General features: G+C 42.5%; 1 protein-coding gene across 4 annotated transcripts in view; it reads right to left on the reverse strand.

Moving 5' to 3' along the window:
* The window catches only part of ERAP1 (endoplasmic reticulum aminopeptidase 1), a 129004-nt gene that overhangs the window by 23293 nt on the left and 85548 nt on the right, over nt 1-20163 (reverse strand). Inside the window, exons 1-4 of one of the 4 annotated variants that reach the window (XM_060093176.1) lie at nt 11263-11427; nt 8012-8042; nt 5016-5556; nt 3077-3215 (exon numbers count right to left, since the gene is read on the reverse strand). In XM_060093176.1, coding sequence (XP_059949159.1) covers nt 3077-3215; nt 5016-5542 — 666 coding nt within the window. In that variant the 5' untranslated portion in view covers nt 5543-5556; nt 8012-8042; nt 11263-11427. Of the gene's footprint in view, nt 1-3076; nt 3216-5015; nt 5557-8011; nt 8106-11262; nt 11428-20163 lie in introns of those variants that run through there. The other 3 variants (XM_060093178.1, XM_060093177.1, XM_060093175.1) reach the window with 3 other exon arrangements.

Consider the following 20163-nt stretch of genomic DNA (forward strand, 5'->3'; position numbering starts at 1 on the left):
ATAACTGAAATCATCAAATACAATTACCCAAGACATTGAAAACATTTTATAAAGAGAAATTTCCTAACTCTCAGACATACTGAAAGTATATGACATGACATTTGTATAATTATTTAAAAATATCTCTTTCCGATATCTGATTATAATTTAGACATTAAGGCCAAACCATTCTACTCCATTTCTTTTTTTATCGAGATATAATTCATACACCATAAAGTTCACCATTTTAAAGTATACAATTCAGTGGTTTTTATTATATTCACAGTTATACAACCACCATCGCTTAATTTCTTTTAAATAATCCAGATGATCACAAACTGACTCATATTTGGCACACGAGGATTGATAACATGGGTGAGACAAAGCAAAACTGAGATTGCTGGCTTTGCCAAGCTGTAGCTCACTTAATACAAGATATGAGAATGATCTGGAAATGCAGTGTCTAATAGGGGTCACCGAGGACAACCTAAAAAGAGCTTCTACTTTCCTAAACAGTTGAAAGTAACCCATGCCTGGACCTGACCCTGCAAAGCCTCCTCCAAACTCTGATTTGCTTCACTGGAATCAGTTTTTCAATGCAATCAGGGAGTAGCCTTGCAGAGTAGGGTTGGGGTGATAAAGGTACAGTCTAAGATGTCGGCTTCCAGAGAAGAAAGTCTAATGCCTCAGCCAACAGAAAGCACTGGGCAGGACCCTGGAGAGAAGACCAGCCAGAACTAATCTGAGAAATTCCATGTTAACACATGCATTTTTCCTGTAATCTTATTTCTACCTCTTTCTCTGCTCCCTTATCCTTCTTCTTTTTTTAAATTAATTAATTAATTTATTTTTGGCTGCATTGGGTCTTTGTTGCTGTGCACGGACTTCCTCTAGTTGCGCCGAGCAGGGGCTACTCTTCGTTGCAGTGCACGGGCTTCTCATTGCAGTGGCTTCTCTTGTGGCGTAGCACAGGCTCTAGGTGTGCAGGCTTCAGTAGCTGTGGCATGCGGGCTTCAGTAGTTGTGGCTCACAGGCTCTAGAGTGCAGGCTCAGTAGTTGTGGCACACGGGCTTAGTTGCTCCGCAGCATGTGGGATCTTCCCAGACCAGAGCTTGAACCCGTGTCCCCTGCACTGGCAGGCGGATTCTTAACCACTGCGCCACCATGGAAGCCTCACCTCATCCTTCTTTTTAGTACCCACCAGCCACAAGCTATGGTGCCTGCTGGTCACCCTTTGGTCATGCAGACCCTAACTCTGATAGCCAACCTAGGTTTACTCTTGAAGGACCCGAAATTACCTTTCTTTTTAAAACGCCTTCAACCTACCCCTAACAATAATTTCTATTCTTGACATTGTTTTAATTATTAGCACAATGTCAAGAATAGAAATTTAGATGTGATTAACTCCTGCCCCAAACACTTCAGTGTTCCAAAGGTGTATCTGCTTTTCTAGCCTCCAAAAAGATCCTTTGAGACCCCACTGTCCTTCCCCTCAACCCCAAGTCTGCATCTTGAGTTCAGGCCACCCTGTTAGATTTCTGCCAAGGGAAGAGCTTTCTCATTCAAGAGCAAGATTACATTAGATTTTCTGATCCTCAACAAGTGGGTCCCAGGTGTCCATGGATTTAGACTCCAGCGTCTTTGGGGAGCCTTGGGGCTCTTGCCTTCCCCCTGCAAGCCTACAAAATCTCCACCAATCTTGTTTAGTGGGTCAGTCTGTCCCTCATTTCCAAACCACCCCTGTTCCTTTTTTCTCCTTAAGCTGTAATTCTCTAATTAGAGAACTCACTCCCATCCCAGGGAGAAATACCATAATATTTGGGGAGGGAACTATAATTTGAAAAAGGATTTTCTCTATCTCAAATTTATATTAGGAAAATGGCATAACTATTTCTTATCTTTCTATGTACAAATGTGGTAGGGAGAGAGACAAAAGTTCTTGGCTGGTAAGGATTCACAAAAGTCTGCTTTTTATACAGCCTTCTAGGAGGGAATGTCAGAATCCCTTTTAAGGGATACTTAAGGGATTCAGCGAGCAATATAGAGTCATAAAGGTTGAGAAATACTGTACTAGAGGTTGGCTTGTGGCTCTGTGAGTCCCTTCATGTGAAGCTAATGCCTCCCCAGTCTGCATAAGGACGAGGTGTGATAACCTTCTGGACTCTGGGCAAAGCCTATTCCACCCTGAGTCTCATCCACAGTGAGCTTCTCTGAACAAAGGGTGTGTGTGCTTCTGGAGTTGGTATGCATCGGGTGTAGAATGACAGCTCAGCTTATGTTTTCCCAGAATCATAGGATAACGGCACTTACTAAGTAATTTTATTCATCTGGCGAGGTCATCTTCTCCTCACCACTTTTAAAAATCAGAGGGGTTTTGGACTAGCAGATGTAAACTATTATATATAGAATAGATAAACAGCAAGGTCCTATTGTATAGCACAGGAAACTATATTCAATATCCTGTAATAAACCATAATGGAAAAGAAAAAAAATAAAATAAAGAAATAAGAATCAGAGGGAAAACTGTCCCCATCTGCTTTGAAACTGGGAACTGAGCTAGCTATCATTACTTACCTTTACTACCATAATATTCTTAAAAGATTACTTTTTTTTCTTTTTCCATCTGACCAACTTTGTGCCATAGTTACAAAATTGCATAGCTAATATTAGTAATATAGTATATAGAAATTATAGAAAATAACATATCATAGAAAAAATGGCCTTATTCGACAAAGCATTCCCTTTAAAATCCTTTTAAAAGAGCATATGAGAAATAAAAGTGAAAGTGCTTTGTGAAGGGCACTCTCAGTTAACCTGACCTGAATTGTCTATAAAGTTTCCCACCCAACAACACTGCACCTGCAATGTCACTTTTGCCTAAATTTTGCATGTTTTTAGGGACAATTTTTTTCTTTGACTATAAATAGTTACTTGAACCAAAAGCATAGGTTGGAAATGAAATAGAAAAGTTAGCTATCTGTAGGCAATAAAACAAATAGAACAGGCAATCTGAATGTTAACTGTCAGTGAGGTAATACAAATCACAGTGAATCAATGGACTTTTCTTGTGAGTAGATACACAGGAGTTTAGACTCACCAGTGGCATGTTGGAGATGGCGAGGTGTCTTGGTTCCCTTCTGATCTTGATTGAAAAACTCGCTTTGAAAGCAGGTTCATCAAAGCAGGGAAAGGCCATTCTGGCTGCAGTCGGTTCAAAATGTGTTGATGCAAGTATCCTAAAATTATGACAAGGGAAATAAAAATACACCATGAAGCACCAGGGACTGTCAGTTAGGTGTGTGATCATTTTTTAATTCCTAAAGTTATCATAATCTTGATGAATCTCACTATTAAAAATTTTTTATATGACAAAAGCTATCATAAACTAAAAGACAAGCAAAAAAAAAACAGGGAAAATTGATTGAAAGGTATTTGACAAAAGGTTAATAACCTGAACAGATAATGAGCTCTTAAAAATATGTAAGAATTATACCCAGCAACCAAGTGGAATAGCAGGCAGAGGTCATAAATCGGCAACTCACAAAAGAAGAACCTACAAATAGTCAATAAACACATCCAAAGCTGCACAGCTTCCTTAATGATCGATGTAATAAATTAAAGGGAAAAATCCATTGGCGTTTTGGCTTTAAAAGGATTGCCAATACAAAGTATTAGTGAGGAATATGGCAAGGGATATCAAAACTTTATTGACCCTTTGACTTAGCAATTTTACTTCTAGGCATTTATTCTGAAGAAATGATTTACGAAGATGTTTGTCAAATTATTGCTGATGCCAAAAAGCTGGAAACAACCTAATTTCCATCCATCGGGGATTAGTTAAATAAACCAACACACAAACATACATTTTAATAAAGTCGTTAAAATGATGTATAGGGATAGTCATCCATGTAAAATACATCTCCTCAACATATTAAAAAACTCCCTCATGAAACAGAAAATATAACATGGCTCCATTTACATAAAATAATGTGTATGCATATCCAGAAAAAAGTCTAAAGGATATTCCCCTGAAATAGAAGCAGTAGTTATCTCTAGAGGCTATAATGAGGGTACATTTTACTTTTTAAAAAATTCTTTTTGGTAGTATTTGACTTTTTTTACCTCAAAAAAATAATATGAAATCCGAAAATAAGTTAGTATAATCTACTAACAAATGAAATTTGATTTTAAAATTTAGCATAAAATCTCCCAAAATATCTTATTAAAAACAGAACTAAAGCAAGGCAGGAGAGGATCCCTAAAAAAGTTTTTAACTGAGACAAAAATATTAATATTTCCTCTAATTGGCTGTATGGGTTGAATTGTGTCCCCCAAAAAGATACATTGAAGTCTATTACCTAATATCTGTGTAACTTTATACAGAAATAGGGTCTTTACAGATGTAATCAAGTTCAGATGAGGCCATCAGGTTGGGTCCTAATCCAACAGAATTGGTGTCCTTATAAGAGGGAAATTTGGAGAATGGCCATGTGACAGGCAGGCAGAGACTGGACTGATGTAGCTGCAAAGCCAAGGAATGTCAAGACGGATGGCGTCACAAGCTAGGAAGAGGCAAAGATGGGCTCAGAGCTTTAGAGAGAGCATAGGCCTCCTGACACCTTGATTTTGGACTTCCAGCCTCCAGAACTGTGGGAGAAAAAACTTCTATTGTTTTATGCCACCCAGTTTATGTACTTTGTTAAAGCAACCCTTGGAAACTAGTACACAGGCCAAGAGAATTTAAAATATTTATTATATGCCAGAAATCTAATTAAATAAACAAATAGGTATTCCCTCTGATAGCACTGGAGGAAAGAAAACTGGTTAAAACAGAATGAAAAAGGAGATCCCCCAAAACCGGGAAAAATCTATGAGCCATTTTTAAATCTACAAAGAGATGCAAAACAAAACCAAAGAAAGAATTCAACAATCAAGGGAATCTTAAAAGACAATCCACCTGAAGTAATAAATTTAGTGTGGGTAGCACTTGAACCTTTTTAAAAAAAGAGAGAGAGAGAGAGAGAGACAAAAAATACCTCACTTCCCCTTCCTTGGTTCTGTAGGTGCTTTTATAAAATCCATGGAAACTCTCAGAAAGATTGCCAGCATAGTCAATGACAATGGTGTATGGGAGCCCAACCACCAGGGGCTCCAGAGCCAGGAGTGCGATTTGCTCCTGAGGCGGGTATTCCAGGACTCTCAGGGGCTCTTCAGACTGCCTCCCACCAGCTCCCTTCCTCAGGGCGGCCTTAGATATTTGCAGGTGGTGACTATGCAGGATGATGGTACTGGTGGGCTTGCTGGCTGTGATTTCTATTTCCGTGGTTCCCCTGAAAGTCAGGGTGGTGAGGTTGGCATGAATCATGAGATCGTAATGAAGTGGGATGATGTGCTCCAGAAGTCGCATTTTATTCCAAGGAAATGGTGCCCTGTTACTAGCCTTTGGAGATGTCGTTTCACTGCTCTGACACCAGGATGGAGTTGCCACAGTTAAGAGCATCAACAGTGATGACAGCAGAAAGCACATGGTCACAAGGGGCCGTTGGATGGACAGAGATATCATCTTGCTTGAACTGCCTAGTGGCACAAATGTGTAAAAGAAAAAAACAAGAGTCACTAAAATATTATCAAGACAGCATAATTTCAGGATGTATCCATCCAGAATGAACAGATACAGATACAGACTTTCAAAAGTACTAGGTCTTTTCCTGAAAGTAAAATTACCTTCCCTGGGTTAATGATTCATAAGAAGAAAGAAGTTTATGGTTAGCAACAATCATTAACACCTACTGAAAAGCATCATTTGGCTTTCAAAGTTTAAATTAACTCTTATCAGTCAGGGTTCTCTGTTGAAAGTAAGAACAAGCTCTGTCTGAGGATCCTGAGTAGCTCACTAAATGGGTCACAGGGTTGCCAGGTCATTTGGGAAACCAGGCTCGTAAAACAGGCAAAAATGGGCAGCCAGAACCATATCAGAGAAACATCTGATCAGGTGACCACCCCCTACCCACACTGGACCTTAGAAGAAGCCACCCTACTGCCTAGAGATTAGATTCTGACACCCCTGCGGCCACCAGTAGAGTGAGGTCTCCACTGCCCCTGCAACGTTTTGTTGTTTCAGCAGAAGCGAGGTGTCCGCACTACCAGGCTGGGAGGTGAAGAGAGCAAGAATCTGGGCTTACAGCTTCCTCAGCGGGAGAGTCCTTGCTTCCCACTAAGCTTACAATGCAGAGAGTTCTTAAAACACAGGAAGTATAGAAAGGAAACATATATGCTCAGTAGCAAGGGCGGGGGGGATGGCAAGTATACGTAACAGTAAGGCTTCATAACACTGGCATCTTTGTCAACCTGTCCTGCCAAAAGCTGATTTAGTATCTATTTAGCCAGGGAAGACTTTAGAGTGACTTTTCATGATAGTTTGTGACAATCCCCTGGTTTCTTACACTCTATCCAACAAATAAGTGTTGCATGCCTGCTACCTACAAGGCTGTGTGCTGAGTACCGTGTGGGATATAAGAAGATACAAGACACAAGTTCCATAATCAAGGACTTCAAAATCTGGAAGGGCAGAAAACATACATACACAAAGAGTAAAACACAACAAAGTGTGGAGTGCTTTGAAAATAATAATAGGGACTTCCCTGGCAGTCCAGTGGTTAAGACTCCACGTTTCCACTGCAGGGGGCATGGGTCTGATCCCTAGTCAGGGAACTAAGAGCCCACATGCCGCATAGCGTGGCCAAAAAAAAAAAATTCAAAAAAAAAGGGGGGGCTTCCCTGGTGGAGCAGTTGTTGAGAGTCCCCCTGCCGATGCAGGGGACACGGGTTTGTGCCCCGGTCTGGGAAAATCCCACATGCCTCGGAGCGGCTGGGCCCGTGAGCCATGGCCACTGAGCCTGCGCGTCCAGGGCCTGTGCTCCGCAATGGGAGAGGCCACAGCAGTGAGAGGCCCGCGTACGGCAAAAAAAAAAAAAAAAAAGGAAGAAGAAGAAAAGAGTGCTGAGGGAGAATGGAATGGTATTTCCAAAGGGAGAGAGTGACTTTGGCTGCAGAGTGATGCTGAGATGCCTTCATGCAAGAGCAGCATTGAGAGTGGTTTAGAAGCACAGGTCGGAATTGGAAGTGAAGGGAGGGCATCAGAAGCACTGCAGGTGGATCAAGCCAGAGCAGGAGCTACAGCACAAGAGGAGAAAGGATAGGGCTGTACAGGCAATCCATGTGGACAGAAGTGAACCCCAGGAGAACGTGCTGGAGAATAATTACTCACAAGGCAAGGAGGGGGGTGACTCTAAGGTTACACTCAAAGCATACCAGGAGGCATGATGCAGACCATACTTTGCACTTTATTAAGGCCATGGGACATAAAAGAAATGCTATTTTTTTTTTTTTTTTTTTTGCGGTATGCAGGCCTCTCACTGCTGTGGCCTCTCCCGTTGCGGAGTACAGGCTCCAGACGCGCAGGCCCAGAGGCCATGGCTCACGGGCCCAGCCACTCCGCAGTATGTGGGATCCTCCCAGATCGGGGCACGAACCCGTATCCCCTGCATCGGCAGGCGGACTCTCAACCACTGCGCCACCAGGGAAGCCCAAGAAATGCAAATTTTAAGGGAGTTGGCAATCCATGCCCAGAGAACCAAGCATACTTTTTTCTCTCTTAGACAAAACTGCCTCTCTAATAGCAGTTGGCCAGGAGGGGCTCCTGTCAGCTGGGCTCTGGTTATTGAAATGATGGTGGTACACTGGATTCTTCCTCTATGTTAGTGGTTCTCAACTTTGGCTGCATATTAATGTCACCTAGGAAGCTCTTAAAATAATGACTGATGCCTGGATCCCTAGGTCAGGGCATCATATTTTTTTTTAAACTTCCCAGAAATTCTATTGAGGAAGCTCCTAGATAATCCTTGCCAAGCCATGGTCTTATCCCTTGATCCCTATGTGGGGAACACTACTTCAGGGGAATGACTGATATGCTCTCCCCACCCTTCACTCTGTATTCTGCTCCCTTCCCAAGCACACAGCTACAAGTACTTACCTCTTGCTTCCCCACAGAGTAGATCTGCAGGCTGAACAGAGAGGATGCCAGCACCGGAGAGACAGTCAACAATGGAGACACCGTAATCCCAGTTCAAACGGTACCACCCAAATGAGACAGAAAAGAAATGTGAACAGGAAGAACAGGGGTTTTTGTTTTTGTTTCTTGGGGTTGTTTTTGTTGTGGCTGTCTAGGAACCAACTAAAGGATGCTTCCAGCCATGGAGGATTGGAGTGATTTGGAAGAGAAGAATAAAGTTTAAACACCAAAATAGTAAAGAGTTCCTGCCCCTACCTCCTCAGGCAGAATCCCAGGGCAGAATGATGGATCTCCCTTGAAGTTGAGGGGCCAGAGGTAAAAAGAACTTGCGTGATGCTTCCATTTGGAACTTCTGATGGCAGTAGCTTAGTGGGTGTGGCCTGCGCCCCAAGATGGCAGAGAGCACAGTGAAGGTGGCAGGTTCAGGCATGCAAGGGCTCTGGGAGTCCTCAAGGGGTCTCCAACAGCCCAAGAAGAGATCTAAAAATTCCAACTGGTTCTGAGCTGACAGCAAGGCCCATGGGCTGCTGAAGGGGTTGGTGGTGGCACTTCATGGCAAAGGCCTTGCAGTGTTGGGTCCAAAAGAGGAGAGAGCCAAAGAGATAATGGCTGTGTCTCAGAGAGGATGCAGTGCCAGGAAACCAAAATGGAACATGTGATATAGGCCGCATAAATGTTGGAATTCATACGTACATATGTAATTATTGCTGTATCAACAATCTATATATTAGGTTTACAGTCAGAAAAGAAAATCTGGCTTTGAGTTCTTGCTCTGCCACCTGCTATGACCTTGGGCAGGTTGTTGAACCCTGGTTCCATTTTCTTCGTGTGTAAAACGAGATAACCCCTCTCTCACGGGATTGTTGTGAAAATTAAGTTAAAATATGTTCAATTACCCATTCCACAGATATTTATTGAGGGTCTATTATGTGCGAGGGTTTTGCGGGGCAGTGCAAGACAGCACGGGTCCATGACCTCAAAGAGCATATAGTGGGGGTGGGGTGACTTTTAACAAGTTTACACAAGTACAAACATTGATAGTTACCAACCATGATTAGCTATGAAGAAAAAAGCCACACACATACTGAAAGAGAGTAACAGGGCAGACTGATGTACACTGGGGGCTCTCTGAGATGTTTAGCTGAGATTTAAAGGACAAATTCAAGTTAGCTGAGGAAAGAGGGAGAGTTTTGCAGACAGAGGGAACAGCACACATACTTGCAAGCTCAGGGGCAGTAGAGAGCGCTAGTTATTTATAAAGTCAGTGAAGCTGAAGCCCAGCATGTGGCAGAAAGATGAGCCTGGAGAGGTGGGCAGGGGCCAGACCACCACACACCTTCTAGGCATCTTAAGGATTTTGGATCCTATCCTAAGGGCAATGAGAAACCACTGGGATTTGAGCTAGGAGATTTAGCTAGGATCCAGTTCACACCTAAAGAAAATCACCCTTGTTGCTGTGTGGAGAGTGGAAGACCGGGAAGAAGTAAGAGTGAAGGCCAAGAGACCAGTGAGAAAGTAGTGTAGACAAAATAAGAGAGTGGTTCATACTCGGATGGTGTCAACAGAAAGAATTGTGGGGTCGGGGTGGAGACAGAGAGATGGATGGATTCAACATCTATATTTAGGGTGGATTAGAAGTAGGGAGTGAGGGAAAGGACAGGATGTATCAGGATGGCTGCCAGGTTTCTACAGGAACTTCTGGGTAGTCACAGGTGCCCTTTATTGAAATGGAGAAGGTCAGGGATGGAAGAGATTTAAAAGGTAGAAGAGGGAATGAAGGGTTCATTTTTTAATGTTTAATTTGTGCTGTCTATGAGATATCCAAGGGGATTTATCAAGAAGGCAGTTAAATATACACAGATTGAGGGCACAGAGATAAGGGTTTTAAAGGAATTTCCTGTACTTGACTGTACTCCTTTAAAGTTTTAAAAAGTATCTTCCTTTGGCATCTGATCTTACTAAAGCTTCTTTCACAATGTTGTGGATAAAAGTGCAGCAGTAACAGAGTACCTAACTTTACTTCACAGCCAGAAAGAGTTCAAGATACTTTAGGAACCTTACTGCCTTTGGTGATTATGACTTTTCCCACTTACACAGGAAGTCTGGGGCAACTGGTCCTGGGCTATCTCATCCTTCCCTTCGTTGGGACACTATGGAATGTGAAATCCATCACCAAGAGGTAATGGACCTTCTTCCAAAATGCTCTGAACAATGAAATTAACAAGCATTGATAACAGCTTGTCACTGCTGGTAAATAATAAAAATGTTGAATCAGTTCAATATTTTAACATATTAGAATTTATCTATTTAGGCCCACCTGAAAATGTGCTACATATCAGTACAATTCCAACTCCGTGGAAAAAGAGACAACCCTGGCCAATTTTTTTAAGTTTTGGGTTCTTTAAGTTGTCGACCACATCCTGAATTGAGAGCAAACACTCTGGGGATTCAGTAGAAAACAGAGCATTTCTTTCTGAACCTGACCTCACAAAGAACCTCCATGAAAAAGGTAAGGAAGTGTCTGCACTTCCCCTTCCTCATGAAATTAACTTGCAGGCCCACCAGGCGTGTAAGACACCCAGAGAGGGAATTTTAATTTGCTCAAACAGTAGTGTTTTAACTCGATAAACCCAGGCTGAGCCAGAGAGAAGTGAGGACAGACAACTACTGGCAACAAGTACAGGAGAAGAAGGGAGAGAACTGATCTTGAGGACACTTAACTGATGTTCCCAGAACACCCCCGCGCCTGCAACTAACCAAAGCCACGTACGTTTCTCTATTATCTGCAAGGCGCCCTCCTCGGCCTAACCCCACAATCCACCCACCAGTTCACTTGGCCCTACTCGGCAGTCCAGTGGACGCGGCGGGCAGGAACCCAGCCTCTAGGAGGAGCGCAGAAGGAGGCTCCCGCCTGCCGGCCGCGAAGTGACACAGCCCGGGGAGCGTGTGGAGCGGACGCACCAGCCCTGCGCCCCTGTCCATCTCCCAGTGGAAAAGAGGGACAAGGAGGCAAGCAGGACTGGGCCCGCACCAACCCCACCGCCCTCCCCGCGGACATGATCCCCAGCCCCACTTCGCAGCCCCCTGGTTCTCTTCCTCCCCGCGCCCCGGACCCCAGGCCTCCCCAGCACAGGGAGGAGGCCTGGGCCCCGCCCTTCCCCAACCACGCAGCCCCCTCCCCGCGGGGCGCACTGGGGACGGTAGCGCTGTACCTGGGGCTCGGGGACCACGCCGTTGCTGCCTGCCTTGGCCACCCCGGGACCGAAAGTGAAAGTGAAGCCGGAGCTGCACGCAGAAGCGCGGGGCGCGGGGTCGAGCCTCGGCAGGCGCAGGGGCGCCCCAGGCCGAGGCGGTAGCTGGGGAAGGGGAAGTCAGGAAGTGGGGACGAGCAGACATCGCTGTTCCCAAGACAGGAGTTCACAAAATAGTGCAGCAGCAAGGGAAGCCTCAGGGTTGCACTGCTGGGGGCCCAGGCGGGGCGGAGCACCCCTTTAGGAAAGCAGAACATTTCCCCTGCGTGTGTCTCTGGAGTTTTGGTTTGGTTTGGTTTTTCACTGATTAGCCTTTGGTGCAGCGGAGGTTTGGTGCTTAAGGAGTGGGCCAGTGCTCTTAGAGGGCTCTTCGGTGGACCGGAGCTCCCCTCTATCCCAGCCTGAGCCAGCTCAAAGCCCCTTGGACGCAAGGGGTGTCCATCATCTCATCTCCGCAAATGGGCTGAGAGCCCTCGGCCCGCCTCAGAATGAAACAGGAACCCAGAACAGTTCTTGGTTTCTGCAAAATGCTGAACCGCCTGGGCTTTCACCTGTAGAGGGGCTCGGCTGGAGACACCAATGAGGAAGAAGGGGAAACAGAGGCCCGGAACTGCCCCACCAATACCAAGGGGCCCTTGGACCCCAAGGGTTTGCTGCTCCCCACATTAAAAAATCTCCCTCCCTGCTTTTTCAAATCAAATGACCATTTCTTTGCTCCCTTAAAACATTAAGACTGGATGAAATGTCTCAGGAAGCCCATCTTTAAACAGTTCAGGGTAAATGAGGTAACAAGCCAAGAAAATACAAATATTCATACTCACGAAATGCACCCCCGGCCCCTCTGGGATTTTTCCTCAGTATACTCGGGCTTTCTCCTCTCACTTCTTTCTCTGCTGCCTTGCCTTTGAGAACCTGGGGTTCCAAGTCGCTAGAACAGTATTTCTCAGCTTTTTCCCCCTCAGTCTTATGCCTCCTTTTGAAAAACATAATATTTTATTCTGCATATTCTCTCCAAGCAAGGATATTTTGTAACATAAAATTAATACCGTGTCCCCAAGCCCAACCGGAGTGGAACCAAGGGAAGTTTTTTCACTAAAATTCAGTAAGGGGCTTCCCTGGTGGTGCAGTGGTTGAGAGTCCACCTGCCGATTCAGGGGACACGGGTTCGTGCCCCGGTCCGGGAAGATCCCACATGCCGTGGAGCGGCTGGGCCCGTGAGCCATGGCCGCTGAGCCTGTGCGTCCGGAGCCTATGCTCCGCAATGGGAGAGGCCACAACAGTGAGAGGCCCGCGTACCGCAAAAAAAAAAAAAAAAAAAAAAAATTCAACAAGAAACCAACTTTGGGATCAAGTAATTTTTGCGTTTGAAATGTCTGCATGTTTGCAGGGGTGTCAGTGGACAGCTATAGCCTCCAAGGCCTCTGGGTGTCAGTGATCCCAATTTGTTCAGATGAGAGCTTCCTGTCCAGTAAACCCATGCATTTCTTTGTTTTCATATTTATATTTTGGGATATGATGCTTTCCCTTCAGTTTCTAATAAGTTTAGTTTCTTTTAAAATATTTCTTGATGGTCAGGATGGAAGGAAGTGAAGGCACCAAACAGGCTGGAGGTTGCTATAAGTGACAAGTGAGAAGGCAGGAAGAGGGGAATGCCTTTACAGATACCTGGGAAGATAGACGGGAGCCAGACTCACCCAGACTTTAGACTCATTTACAATGGCCAAGAGTCCCTCTTCAGAATCCAAGGGCACTACAAATAAAGCAATTAAAGACAGGATTTGGCAGTATTCCTTTGTAGTTTCAAAGTTCTAGCAGGGATCTGTGGGTTGCAGGCCTTGGAGTGAGGACTTTAAACTTGAAGGAGTCCCACTTGAAGAGTCTGTGAGATCAAAACTTAAAAGCTACCAAGCTTAGAAATGGTACTAGAGGGAAGCAGACAGAAAGAAAGGGCATCTTGGTTTATGGATTACTTACCAACTGTTAGATACTGTGCTAAATGCTAGTCATGTGCGCTTGTGTGTATATGTATGTATAATTTAATCTTTTCAGCAGTCATGTAATGTAGGTATTATGCTTCATAAATGAGAAAAGTAAGAGAGGCTGTCAACTTGCTCGAAGAAAAAATAAGAAGTGAACCCTAAATGTGAGCCCTAGGTGGGTCAGTTTGACTCCAAAGTGCATGTTTTTTCCACTGACTCACACAGTTTCCTCAGCTAGCTGTTATTTACTTCCTCCGCCTCCTCACCTAGCCCCCAACTTCACTTGGCACTTCTAGCTTTGCTCTCTTCCAGGCAGCCTCTAGGAATTTCCCACCCTGAAAAACCTTCCTGGAGCCTTCACATTTCCTCCCAGTGGATATTCGCTTATGCTGCTGTAACTAAGACATCAGTAGTTTAAGAACACAAAGCTTTATTTCTCCCTCATGGTACACAGCCATTGTCTGTAGGCAGGGTCCTCTGCCCTGCACAGCCCATCGGGGCTCAGTGTGACAGAGGATCGTCATCTTGTAGGTGCATCCATCTGAAGCTTTTGGCCTTCTTGATCACCATGGCGAGGAAGAGTAAGTCCAGAGAATCATGCATCAGCCTTTTCCCACCTCAACGCTGAATAATACACATCCCTTCCACTCGCATTTCATTGCCCAGAACTAGATACAGGGTCTCCTGCAAATGCAGGGAGAGGCTGGTAAACACTAATACTGTCCTCCACACAGTGTAAGAGGGTCAGTTGGGCCTATGCATTTCAAAAGATTCTCAGTGTCCTCAGTCTCAGATGGAAGGTGGGAGGAGGAGGGAGTCGACCTCAGGCTTTCGCCATTGTGACGCCTACAACCTCGGCTTATTACTAATCAATTTTTTTTTTCAGATTGAATTCCAGATTTTTATCAAATGGTGTTCAGTTTTGTTTTAAGTAATTGGATCAGTTCTGTCCTCATTAGCTTTTGTCGATTAATGTCAGCATTTGGCTCATTTCTTCTTTTTACTGCCAAAGTTGCTGCCATTTTAACTATATCACCACTCTCCTTCTTGATGTAAAATCGTACCCGGAATCATGATGTAGAAAACAGACAAAGCAGGGCTGTTCTGACAAACCCACCCATTTAGTCCCTGCCAGCTGTCTCTCAACGCCATTCCCACACCTCCCTCACACACACACTGTGGGTCCCTGAGGCACATCCACAGGCTCCTATGTCCCCAGAACTTAATTTTTTTTATCACCACCTTAAGAAAGAAAAAAAAAAAAAAAAAGAATAGCAATGTCCTTCATTCTTGATATTCTTGATAAAGAGGATGATACTTTTTTTTCCTACATGCCAAACTGCAAGCCAGGCCTACTCAACAAAATCTATACCATTTTATTGAACATCAGAAACAAGGAAGAAGGTATAGATGCCAAGTTAAAAGAAACACTGCTCCAAAGCAGGCCACTGACCCCATAAGAACAAATAAATTCCTCTGAAACATTGTGGTGTGAAAGCATTTACATATACTCTATTTCATTGGACCCTCAGAGTGCACTTGTGTAGGTGGCTTCTAGTTCCATTTTTCTATAAGGATTTGAGATGGTGAGTGACCTACAAGGCAGGGGCCACCATGTGGAGACAGCTTGCCCTAAAGTGAAGCCAATTCAAAGTAAAGTAGAATTGACAGAGAGAAACAGAGAAAATAAGCGCATTGAGGCTGTCAGCCCCAGCTGTCCTGAGCAAGCCCTACCCTTGGACTTTCCAATCAAGAGAAGCAACAAATTCCTTTCTTGATTCAGCCAGTTTGTCAAGCTTCAGAAAGAGTCCTGGGTCGCCACTATGACAGAGCACTAGAGAGGGAGTGATGGATGCCAGCTTCTGTAGGAACAACGAGAGTGACCAAAACTGCTGTCAGACTACTAGGACTGCTGGGTCCTGAAGAACTTTCTGGGTGACTTGAGGACTGATGACTTGTTTCCCATTTCCCCCCTCCTCAGACATCTATTTGACCTACTCCTGCCACAGAGGGAAACCTGAGCATGCCCCCAGTTCTCATAGCCTGATGGAACCCAGGGACCACACCCCTCTTCTGTCCCTCCTCAGTAAGCAGGAGGTCCACCTCACTACTCTTCAGCCCACGTTCTATATTCCTATGGCTTTTCCCTTTGCTCATTTCAACTAGGAGGTAAATCACTGTAACGCATGTTTTTAAAATTTGCATTTCTTTCATTACTATGAGATTGAACACTACAATGAACATATGTTAATTAGATGTTTTTACTTTTTATTTCCTCTTCCAAGAATTATATGTTTATGTTTCTTGCCAATTTATCTACTGGAAAATCATTACTTAGTTATATAAAAATTATCTATGACACACAAGAGGAATCCATGAATTCCATTAAAAATGTAAAATATCGGGCCTCCCTGGTGGCGCAGTGGTTGGGAGTCCGCCTGCCGATGCAGGGGACACAGGTTTGCGCCCCCGTCCGGGAGGATCCTACATGCCGCGGAGTGGCTGGGCCCATGAGCCATGGCAGCTGAGCCTGCGCGTCCGGAGCCTGTGCTCCACAACGGGAGAGGCCACGGCAGTGAGAGGCCCGCGTACAGAAAAAAAAAAAAAAAAAAAGTAAAATATCACAATCAGTAAGGCTCTGTTGTTTCAAAGCAATCCCACAAATACATCTAAATGAATCATGTCAATTTCTTTAAAATCCAGACCTATGCCTCCTTTGTTAAGTTATTTGAGATGTTGGAGCTTACCAGATATTGTTAATCTGACATTAAAGCAAACCTTGGTTCAGTAAAACTGGTATTTAGGTTTCATGTTGTTTATAGCTCCCTCTGCCACAGCAACTGCACATTCCATCCAAAAGCAGCAGAATACACATTCTTCTCAAGTGCACGTGGAACATTTTCCAGGATTGATCACATGCTGGGCCACAAAGTGAGCCTCAGTAAATTTAAGAAAACTGAAATCATATCAAGCGTCTTTTCCAACCACAACACTATGAGATTAGAAATCAATTACAAGAAAAAAACTGTAAAAAACACAAACACGTGGAGGCTAAACAATATGTCACTAAACAACCAATGGATCAGTGAAGAAATCCAAGAGCAAATTAAAAAGTACCTAGAGACAAATGGAAATGAAAGCACAATGATCCAAAACCTAAGGGAAGCAGCAAAAGCAGTTCTAAGAGGGAAGCTTATAGCAATACAATCTTACCTCAGGAAACAAGAAAAATCTCAAATAAACAACCTAACCTTACACCTAAAGCAACTGGAGAAAGAAGAACAAACAAAACCCAAAGTTAGTAGAAGGAAAGAAATCATAAAGGTCAGAGCAGAAATAAATGAAATAGAGACAAAGAAAACCATAGAAAAGATCAACGAAACTAAAAACTGATTCTCTGAAAAGATAAGCAAAATTGATAAACCTTTAGCCAGACACATCAAGGAAAAAAAAGAGGAGAGGGCTCAAGTGATAAAATTAGAAATGAAAAAGGAGAATTTACAATGGACACCACAGAAATACTAAGGATCATAAGAGACTACTACAAGCAACTATATGCTAATAAAATGGACAACCTAGAAGAAATGGAAAATTCTGAGAAAGGTACAATATCCCAAGTCTGAACCAGGAAGAACTAGAAAATATGATCATACCGATCACAAATACTGAAATCGAAACTGTGATTAAAAAACTCTCAAGAAACAGAAGTCCAGGACCAGATGGCTTCACAGGAGAATTCTAACAAATATTTAGAGAAGAGTTAAAACCTATCCTTCTGAAACTATTCAAAAAAATCACAGAGGAAGGAACACTCCCAAACTCATTCTATGAGGCTACCATCACCCTGATACCAAAACCAGACAGAGATACCACAAAAAAAAAAGAAAATTATAGGCCAATATTACTGATGAACATAGATGCAAAAATTCTCAACAAAATGCTAGCAAATTGAATCCAACAATACATGAAAAGGATCATACACCATGATCAAGTGGGATTTATCCCAGGGATGCAAGGATTTTGCAATATCTGCAAATCAATCAGTGTGGTAAACCTCATCAACAGATTGAAGAATAAAAACCATATGATCATCTCAATAGATGCAGAAAAAGCTTTTGACAAAATTCAACACCCATTTATGATAAAAAAAAACCTCTCCAGAAAGTGGGCATAGAGGGAACCTAACTCAGCATAATAAAGGCCATATATGATAAACCCACAGCTAACATCATATTCAACAGTGAAAAGCCGAAAGCATTTCCTCTAAGATCAGGAACAAGACAAGGATGTTCACTCTTACCACTTCTATTTGACATAGTTTTGGAAGTCCTAGCCATGGCAATCAGAAAAGAAAAAGAAATAGAGGGAATCCAAATTGGAAAAGAAGAAGTAAAACTATCACTGCTTGCAGATGACATGATACTATACATAGAAAATCCTGAAGACATTACTAGAAAACTACTAGAGCTCATCAATGAATTTGGTAGTTTCAGGATACAAAATTAATACACAGAAATCTGTTGCATTTCTATACATTAACAATGAAAGATCAGAAAGAGAAATTAAGGAAACACTCCCATTTACCACTGCATCAAAAAAGAATAAAATACCTAGGAATAAACCTACCTAAGGAGGCAAAAGACCTGTATGCAGAAAAGTATAAGATGCTGATGAAAGAAATCAAAGATGACACAAACAGATGGAAAGGTATACCATGTTCTCGGATTGGAAGAATCAATATTGTCAAATGACCATACTACCCAACGCAATCTATAGATTCAATGCAATCCCTATCAAATTACCAATGGCATTTTTCACAGAACTAGAATAAAAAATCTTAAAATTTGTATGGAGACACAAAAAACCTGAATATCCAAAGCAATTTTGAGAAAGAAAAATAGAGCTGGAGGAATCAGGCTCCCTGACTTCAGACTATACTAGAAAGCTACAGTCATCAAAAACAGCACAAAAACAGAAACATAGATCAGTGGAACAGGATAAAAAGCCTAGAGATAAACCCATGCACCTGTGATCAATTAATCTATGAGAAAGACAGCAAGACTATGCAATGGAGAAAAGACAGTCTCTTCAATAAGTGGTGCTGGGAAAACTGCACAGCTACATGTCAAAAAAAAAAAAGAAAAGAAAAGAAAAGAAAAAGAAATTAGAACATTCTTTAACACCATACATGAAAATAAACTCAAAATGGATCAAAGACCTAAATGTAAGCCTGGTTACTATAAAACTCTAGAGGAAAACATAGGCAGAACACTCTTTGACATAAATCACAGCAATATCTTTTTGAATTCACCTCTTAGAGTAATGGAAATAAAAGCAAAAATAAACAAATTGGGCCAAATTAAACTCAAAAGCTTTTGCACAGCAAAGGGAACCATAAACAAAATGAAAAGACAAACCACAGAATGGGAGAAAGTATTTGCAAATGATGCGACCGACAAGGGGTCAATCTCTAAAACTTACAAACAACTCGTATGGCTCAATATCAAAAAAAAAGAAAAAGAAAAAGACCCAGTAAAAAAAAAAAATGGGCAGAAGACCTAAATAGACATTTCTCCAAAAAAGACACAGATGGCCAATAGGCACATGAAAAGATGCTCAACATCACTAATTATTAGAGAAATGTCAATCAAAACTACCATGAGGTATCACTTCACACCAGTCAGATTGGCCATCATCAAAAAGTCTACAAACAATAAATGTTGGAGAGGGTGTGGAGAAAAGGGAACTGTTCTTCTACACTGTTGGTGGGAACGTAAATTGGTACAGCCACTATGGAGAACACTATGGAGGTTCCTTAAGAAACTAAAAATAGAGCTACCATATGATCTAGCTATCCCACTCCTGAGCATATATCCAGAGAAAACAATGGTTCAAAAGGATACATGTGCCCCAGTGTTTATTGCAGCACTGTTTACAATAGCCAAGACATGGAAGCAACCTAAATGTCCATTGACAGATGAATGGATAAAGAAGATGTGGTACATATATACAATGGAATATTACTGAGCCATTAAAAAGAATGAAATGATGCCATTTGTGGCAACATGGATGGACCTGGAGATTATCATGCTAAGTAAAGTAAGTCAGACAGAGAAGGACAAATATCATATGTTATCTCATATGTGGAATCTAAAACAAAATGATACAAATGAACTTATTTACAAAACAGAAACAAACTCACAGACATAGAAAACAAGTTTATGGTTACCAGGGGGAAAGAGGGGAAAGGGATAGATTGGGAGTTTGAGATTGCCATGTATACACTGCTATGTTTAAAATAGATAACCAACAAGGACCGACTTTACAGCACATGGAATTCTGCTCAATATTCTGTAATAAACTAAATGGGAAAAGAATTTGAAAAAGAATAAATATATATGTCGGGGCTTCCCTGGTGGCACAGTGATTGAGAATCTGCTTGCTAATGCAGGGGACACAGGTTCGAGCCCTGGTCTGGGAGAATCCCACATGCCGCAGAGCAACTAGGCCCATGAGCCACAACTACTGAGCCTGCACGTCTGGAGCCTGTGCTCCGCAACAAGAGAGGCCACGATAGTGAGAGGCCCGTGCACTGCGATGAAGAGTGGCCCCCACTTGCCACAACTAGAGAAAGCCCTCGCACAGAAACGAAGACCCAACACAGCAAAAATAAACAAGTAAATTACTAAAAAAAAAAAAATATATATATATATATATATAAAACTCAATCATTTTGCTGTACATCTGAAACTAACACAACATTGGTAATCAGCTATACTCCAATATAAAATAAAAATCAAAATAATAAACTACATTGTTATTAACTTCGAAAATAAATAAATAAATAAATTAAAATGTTGCTAACACTAAAAAAAAAAAAAAA

Source organism: Mesoplodon densirostris, chromosome 3 (genome assembly GCF_025265405.1).
Source record: "Mesoplodon densirostris isolate mMesDen1 chromosome 3, mMesDen1 primary haplotype, whole genome shotgun sequence".
Classification (NCBI taxonomy): Eukaryota; Metazoa; Chordata; class Mammalia; order Artiodactyla; family Ziphiidae; genus Mesoplodon; species Mesoplodon densirostris.